The sequence below is a fragment of the Haliotis rubra genome, unplaced genomic scaffold (assembly GCF_003918875.1).
Source record: "Haliotis rubra isolate DU_JTF1 unplaced genomic scaffold, ASM391887v1 Scf269, whole genome shotgun sequence".
In the NCBI taxonomy this organism is placed as follows: Eukaryota; Metazoa; Mollusca; class Gastropoda; order Lepetellida; family Haliotidae; genus Haliotis; species Haliotis rubra.
In genome coordinates, this window is record NW_025766769.1 from 907,035 (window position 1) to 915,264 (window position 8,230).

The 8,230-nt window shown below is 43.7% G+C and overlaps 2 protein-coding genes across 2 annotated transcripts in view; one reads left to right on the top strand and one right to left on the bottom strand.

The window, feature by feature from the left end:
• The window catches only part of LOC124280516 (pachytene checkpoint protein 2 homolog), a 33,064-nt gene extending 28,682 nt beyond the window's left edge, over positions 1-4,382 (bottom strand). The window contains exon 1 of the mRNA XM_046716471.1: positions 3,999-4,382. Within this exon, the coding sequence (XP_046572427.1) occupies positions 3,999-4,090 (92 nt within the window). The 5' untranslated portion in view covers positions 4,091-4,382. The remainder of the gene's footprint in view (positions 1-3,998) is intronic.
• Positions 4,383-6,783: 2,401 nt separating this feature from the next.
• Positions 6,784-8,230, top strand: part of LOC124280513 (hepatocyte nuclear factor 4-gamma-like) — a 94,490-nt gene continuing 93,043 nt past the window's right edge. The window contains exon 1 of the mRNA XM_046716466.1: positions 6,784-6,997. Within this exon, the coding sequence (XP_046572422.1) occupies positions 6,973-6,997 (25 nt within the window). The 5' untranslated portion in view covers positions 6,784-6,972. The remainder of the gene's footprint in view (positions 6,998-8,230) is intronic.

Sequence of the window (8,230 nt, forward strand, 5' to 3'; positions counted from 1 at the left end):
GAGTCAGTGTTGTCTGTTGTCCACCAGTACACAGAGCCACACCCAGTAGTCCAGTAGCCCTGCTGCAGTCAGTGAGTCAGTGTTGTCTGTTGTCCACCAGTACATAGAGCTACACCCAGTAGTCCAGTAGCCCTGCTGCAGTCAGTGAGTCAGTGTTGTCTGTTGTCCACCAGTACACAGAGCTACAACCAGTAGTCCAGTAGCCCTGCTACAGTCAGTGAGTCAGTGTTGTCTGTTGTCTAACCAGTACATAGAGCCACACCCAGTAGCCCTGCTGCAGTCAGTGAGAGTCAGTGTTGTCTGTTGTCCACCAGTACATAGAGCCCACCCAGTATCCCTGCTGCAGTCAGTGAGTCAGTGTTGTCTGTTGTCCACCAGTATACAGAGCCACACCCAGTAGTCCTGCTACAGTCAGTGAGTCAGTGTTGTCTGTTGTCCACCAGGACACAGAGCCACACCCAGTAGTCCAGTAGCCCTGCTACAGATCAGTAAGTGAGTGTTGTCTGTTGTCCACCAGTACACAGAGCCACACCCAGTAGTCCAGTAGCCCTGCTGCAGTCAGTGAGTCAGTGTTGTCTGTTGTCCACCAGTACATAGAGCCACACCCAGTAGTCCAGTAGCCCTGCTGCAGTCAGTGAGTCAGTGTTGTCTGTTGTCCACCAGTACATAGAGCTACAACCAGTAGTCCAGTAGCCCTGCTGCAGTCAGTGAGTCAGTGTTGTCTGTTGTCCACCAGTACATAGAGCAACCAGTAGTCCAGTAGCTCTGCTGCAGTCAGTGAGTCAGTGTTGTCTGTTGTCCACCAGTACACAGAGCTACAACCAGTAGTCCAGTAGCCCTGCTGCAGTCAGTGAGTCAGTGTTGTCTGTTGTCCACCAGTACATAGAGCCACAACCAGTAGTCCAGTAGCCCTGCAGTCAGTGAGTCAGTGTTGTCTGTTGTCCACCAGTACATAGAGCCACACCCACAGTCCAGTAGCCCTGCTGCAGTCAGTGAGTCAGTGTTGTCTGTTGTCCACCAGTATACAGAGCCACACCCAGTAGTCCAGTAGCCCTGCTACAGCAGTGAGTCAGTGTTGTCTGTTGTCCACCAGTACACAGAGCCACACCCAGTAGTCCAGTAGCCCTGCTACAGATCAGTGAGTCAGTGTTGTCTGTTGTCCACCAGTACATAGAGAGCCACACCCAGTAGTCCCTGCTGCAGTCAGTGAGTCAGTGTTGTCTGTTGTCGTAAACCAGTACATAGAGCTATAACCAGTAGTCCAGTAGCCCTGCTGCAGTCAGTGAGTCAGTGTTGTCTGTTGTCCACCAGTACATAGAGCTATAACCAGTAGTCCAGTGGCCCTGCTGCAGTCAGTGAGTCAGTGTTGTCTGTTGTCCACCAGTACATAGAGCTACAACCAGTAGTCCAGTAGCCCTGCTGCAGTCAGTGAGTCAGTGTTGTCTGTTGTCGAACCAGTACATAGAGCCACACCCAGTAGTCCAGTAGCCCTGCTACAGATCAGTGAGTCAGTGAGTCAGTGTTGTCTGTTGTCCACCAGTACATAGAGCTACAACCAGTAGTCCAGTGGCCCTGCTGCAGTCAGTGAGTCAGTGTTGTCTCTGTTGTCCACCAGTACATAGAGCTACAACCAGTAGTCCAGTAGCCCTGCTGCAGTCAGTGAGTCAGTGTTAACTGTTGTCCACCAGTAGACAGAGCCACACCCAGTAGTCCAGTAGCCCTGCTACAGTCAGTGAGTCAGTGTTGTCTGTTGTCCACCTGTACATAAAGCCACACCCAGTAGTCCAGTAGCCCTGCTGCAGTCAGTGAGTCAGTGTTGTCTGTTGTCCACCAGTACATAGAGCCACACCCAGAAGTCCAGTAGCCCTGCTGCAGTCAGTGAGTCAGTGTTGTCTGTTGTCCACCAGTACATAGAGCTATAACCAGTAGTCCAGTATGCTGCAGTCAGTGAGTCAGTTGTCTGTTGTCCACCCATAGAGCTATAACCAATAGTCCAGTGCAGTCAGTGAGTCAGTGTTGTCTGTTGTCCACCAGTACATAGAGCTATAACCAGTAGTCCAGTGGCCCTGCTGCAGTCAGTGAGTCAGTGTTGTCTGTTGTCCACCAGTACATAGAGCTACAACCAGTAGTCCAGTAGCCCTGCTGCAGTCAGTGAGTCAGTATTGTCTGTTGTCCACCAGTACATAGAGCCACACCCAGTAGTCCAGTAGCCCTGCTACAGATCAGTGAGTCAGTGTTGTCTGTTGTCCACCAGTACATAGAGCTACAACCAGTAGTCCAGTGGCCCTGCTGCAGTCAGTGAGTCAGTGTTGTCTGTTGTCCACCAGTACATAGAGCTACAACCAGTAGTCCAGTAGCCCTGCTGCAGTCAGTGAGTCAGTGTTGTCTGTTGTCCACCAGTACACAGAGCTACAACCAGTAGTCCAGTGGTCCTGCTGCAGTCAGTGAGTCAGTGTTGTCTGTTGTCCACCAGTACATAGAGCTACAACCAGTAGTCCAGTAGCCCTGCTGCAGTCAGTGAGTCAGTGTTGTCTGTTGTCCACCAGCACGCAGAGCTACAACCAGTAGTCCAGTGGCCCTGCTGCAGTCAGTGAGTCAGTGTTGTCTGTTGTCCACCAGTACATAGAGCTACAACCAGTAGTCCAGTAGCCCTGCTGCAGTCAGTGAGTCAGTGTTGTCTGTTGTCCACCAGTACATAGAGCTACAACCAGTAGTCCAGTAGCCCTGCTGCAGTCAGTGAGTCAGTGTTGTCTGTTGTCCACCAGTACATAGAGCTACAACCAGTAGTCCAGTAGCCCTGCTACAGTCAGTGAGTCAGTATTGACTGTTGTCCACCAGTACACAGAGCCACGACCAGTAGTCCAGTAGCCCTGCCGCAGTCAGTGTTGTCTGTTGTCCACCAGTACACAGAGCCACACCCAGTAGTCCAGTAGCCCCACTGCAGTCAGTGAGCCAGTATTGTCTGTTGTCCACCAGTACACTGAGCCACACCCAGTAGTCCAGTAGCCCTGCTGCAGTCAGTGTTGTCTGTTGTCCACCAGTATACAGAGCCACACCCAGTAGTCAAGTAGCCCTGCTACAGATCAGTGAGCCAGTATTGTCTGTTGTCCACCAGTCACGTAGAGCCACACCCAGTAGCCCTGCTGCAGTCAGTGAGTCAGTGTTGTCTGTTGTCCACCAGTACACAGAGCTTTAAACATATTTTATTCATTCAAGAAAAGGATTGGGCACAAGTTATCAAACTTAGAAAAGCCCTCTCCAGATAATTACACAATTCATCTTACAACAAAGTACACAAGTGACAGACATAGGCTAGGATATGTACAACAGATGTTAACTGAGAAAGCGTTTTGTTTGAGAGATATAGATATGTACATATTTGAAAACATTCTGGTTTTCAGTGATCATGGTGATTGAGAGACCTGCATTGCCATGTAAGATAAGATTAATATCAATCAGAGCCATACCCAGTAGTCCAGTAGCCCTGCTACAGATCAGTGAGCCAGTATTGTCTGTTGTTATAAGCTGTAAAGCCTGTTCACCAATCCCAATTCATTTTTTATGAAAAAAAATATGTTTAAACCATCTCTGTCAGTTGTGACTCTTAGAGGTAGTTGTGTTGAGGCTTGAGTAGGTTGTCGGCCTATTATTCACATTAAAGACCCCTCAATGATCCTTAGGTTTATCACGGTTAAGTTGTGAGGTTGGTTGTGGGTTAGCTATGTTTTCTTATTTAATTGATTCAGTGTAAATTGAGTAAAATCTGTAAATGTTTGGAGTTCGGTGTCTGTGGCAAACAGTGGGTGTTGATCACTTGGTAAACAAACACTGTTACTTGTCATAGAGGTAGTCGAGATTAAGTGTTGTCTGATAAGATTGGCTCATTAACATCTGGCAACGTGAGTTCAATTCTCCAAGGGACGCTAATTGAAATCCCAAAGAAAAAGTACGCCCGATAGTGTCTACTTCCCAGAGAAGAAAAAATGGCGATCACTCACCTACAAGGGTTTTGATGTACTTCAACATGAAACTTCGATGGACAAACAGGTGCACTCGGTAATGCATCGCCAATTTCAGAGACTTGATCCATAGATTAATTTATCCAAATATTGGTAACTTTAAAATGTCTCTGAACTATTACTTGCTGCCCAAAATAGCAACAGTCAACAGGCTAACAAACCGATGTTCACAACCTTCAAGATTTCATTTCACTGCATATACAGACATATATACAGACATCTGATCAACAACGACGTGCTTGTTGTTTTCATGGAATTAACAACGTTTCTTAAAATAAATTATTTGACGTTAAAATATTGATATGAAGACGTGTATTTTCCTTTCAAATCTGGCGCTCTGATACCTGCCATAAAGCAATACCTGCTGCCACAAATCAGGTGTGAATAGTTTGCGATATATGTAAATGGATTATTGTTGTAACTTTACGAACATCAGCAATATCAATCACTTTTTAGAGAAGAAATGTATGGTTATATGGTCAAGAACATTATAAGAAGGATAACCATGTGATATAATGACGTCTAAAATGAAAACTGCAATTTACGACAATAGCAAGGGAGCCTACTCGTCAGAACACATACTCCGAACCCTTTTATATTGCGCAGTGAATTTGTTTGATTTTACGTGTGCATCTTATACTGAGTCCATAAACTAAGAACGTGAAGAATGTTTCCAGTAAAAGCACCTAATACTAATCTTAAACAGCGTGTTTGGAATAAAAATTGAAATATCAGTGGTTTTGATTACAGGTTTGTTATCATTTAAAACAACTTTCCAGGTAATAGTTATTGAGTTTACTCAGGGAGCTTACGTACCGATCCCAGAACAAGTGCGGGAATACATCCCCAACATTCCGTCCCTCCTCGTCAAAGGGTGTAAGTTCGCCAGGTTGTGAGACATTGTGACTTGGCTGATCGCGTGTCATCAACACGATGTGAGAGGCCGCCTTGATACAGCTGTATAATGAGTGTATGCATAGTAACGCCATATATGTATTTCTAGGTTGTCAGCACCACACTGGTGCTCGTGCGTTTCGTGAAAGTGGGAAAGGTAGGAATTGCATTACTTCGGGTTTTCTCCCAGATGAATCTGATATATATCTGAATCCCGTCTACAGCCTCGATAACCAGACTCAGTATTACCAGGGATACTCTACAACCTTATATAGTCTCCCTGGTATTACATACCGTGAATGAGAGAGCCAATTTCAGACGACAGCAAAATGCAATGCAAGCTGGATTTGTCGTCTGATGTTTTTTAGCGGCATTTAGAAGTTTTTATAGATGACCAAGATATTTTATGGATTTAAGCTTCTTTATTCTTTCTTTCAAGTTGGATTTGACCACAACAATTACAAACGTTATCAAAACGTTACTTGGTTTACCCCATATATGCATATGGTCTTAGATTTTCATCAAATCTTGTGAGTTAGTTTCTTCTGGCAAGCGATGACAGGAGTTGGGTTTCATTTTACCAGTAAATGAATTTTTCCGAACTTCATTCTCCCCAAAGGGACGATATTCATAAATAGCTTAAATCTGTCCCTGAAACCCTGCAAACGCAAGTTCCAACACAACCAGCTGACATCAACTAAATCATCATGAATAACCAGATCTTGTTTGTATCACTTTGGCTACCATCAAACATGAGAGTAAATTATCTTTTACCTCACAATTACTGTTGAGGCAGACCGTATATCACGTACATAGTTTGTAATGTAAGGAATATAGAGATTAACACACGAGTGTGTTTTCGCATGGCAAGTATCATATATTAGGAATAAATACTGTTTTATGTCTGCATTTAGCGAGTATAATGCGGAAATCACTCGTGTAATGAGCAGTTTACAATATATCGTAATTCTTAAAGTATTGAATGTTTTAGACTTATTTTCACTCACTGACTTAAGTTAGACACCCACACCGCGTATAAATACAGTACCTAGTCGTCTTAGGCTACGCTTTGCTGTGCGCCGTCGCATAATTGTGAAACCCTTCAGCGTGGGTTCGAACCCAAGATTTTCCATTTTATGTTTCGAAGTTTCTCAAGATCATACCTATACCTCACTGCAATTGTAGATATGTAATTGTAATTGTAGATATGTAATTCCGACCTGTATCATCCCTGACGTTCTCTGCACTTCAAGATGACACGCCGTGATGTGATTGTAATAGTGTTTGCGTAAAACTCACTCACTCAAGCTACACAATCGCAAACCAGTACCTTAAGTGCCTACCTCAACAAACATATGTTACAATCAACTTGTACAAAATCTGAATATCTTCACCGTTTACAAAACGCCTAAACATTTCAGTTATTTAACAAGCTGAAAACTCTGCTCATATGGTTTATTAGAACAGTTTTCTCATATTTAATTTCATCAACCAGTGACTGAAGGGACAGAACGAAACTGATTAAAATGCACGATACACGTCGTTATAAGACCACGTTGTTATCAGCCAACTCAAACTGTACTTTGTTTATCAGTTTATAATTACTATGATTACACACTCTATTGCATATACACATATCATTAATATTCGGCATTGTGCACAGACGGACATTGAAAGTTACAAGCAGACTGGTAGTCTTTAACTGTAAGCAAAGAGATGTGACCTACTTCGCGCACTTATTTTGCATCTCTTCCAAAGATTTAGTTAGGTAACACAGCGCATTTTGCACTTAATTCGTTAATGCCATGCACCGTTTGACTATCACGCTGTTCTGAATCACGACCACAAACTACCAGGCCGCCAACAGCTGATCGACGCTTCCGTGTGGCAGTCATATGACTGGTCACGTGACCGTCAGTATGGCAGATAGAACTCCCACCATGGCCGGTGGTGGAGGCTTGGCAGATTACACAATTGTACTTTGAAACGTGACGGTAGAAAACTTGGGATTTCCCTGTGTCAACTGACCAAAGTCCAGATTCACCGTGGCTTCGACATCATGAGCGAAAGTTCGACTGGCGAAGGTAGGTCATAGGACTTTGCCTGACTTGACTTATCGAGTTGAGCTGCAGAGAGTTGTGTAGTAGATGTTTTCTTCGTACAGTCCGCGACTGCTCAGCGTTATCAATCTAGATCACATACTTCGCGACGCGGACACACTATGTCATGGTGGAGAATAACCTTGGAAATGATATCGCTGTGAAACATATTAAAATCAAAGGACAGAGCGGCCAATATTGCGTACCGTATCTCGTTGTTTACATGTTCAGTTCCATCATGTGTTGTCATGTGTGACTTACAGCAATAGATGGTGGATTACAAATACCACGAAGGTTCATTAGCGATGTTTGGTGATATTTCACGGTCAGTGAGCGTAGTTAATAGGTGGAACTAAAACACACCACTTATCATCTACCTGTTGACAGCGACTGATTGACTGGGTTACACAAGGTTACGGTGTGGGTGGAGGTCTGTGTCGGGTCATGACCCCACGTGATTACAGATGACGCCAGCGTGGATGGGGTAATTTTACACGGAAACTTTTTATTAAGGGAATGAACCGAAACCAGATACAATGAATATGACACTGTTGCTTCCCAATGTGGACCAGCAGACGTTTTTCTTGTGGTAGATCTAATTTGTTACAGTGTTTGGCCTAAGGCAGAGATCGATGTGCATTTCAAAGTCTAGGCTTGTGAGAGTGATCCCTGTGTACAAAGATGAGCAAATAATGAAAAACTTGTTAAACTCAAGAAATATCAATGTAATATATTATCTGTTTCAATATTCCTAAAGAAGATGTTTGAAATCTGATGTTAACATGTGTTTGTATATTTATATTTCCATGTTATTGTACAATATCAAAAAAACCACAACTGTACTGTAGGTCATATGGCCTGAAATATTGAATGAAACTTCTTCTTCTATGATTAATATGTGGACTGTTATTGGCCTCACCTATACCGAGGAATATTTCACTACATTTCTCCTTTGGACTAGTGAATGAAACTGCAAACATGGCGACAAGATCAACACAGGAACACTGTTAGACACTCCATCATGATCTCCAGACAAATAAAACAATACAGGTATGATCTAATTTCTTTGGGGGATGCTTCTGACAAGATACATCCTGCCATTTCTGTAAGGGAATTATACTGAAAACTGTCCAAGGAGAATTTAGTTCTAACAGTTTGTGATAGTATGTAGTTGTTCCTGATACTGGTTTACTCAGTGTCCAATCAAGAGATTGCCAT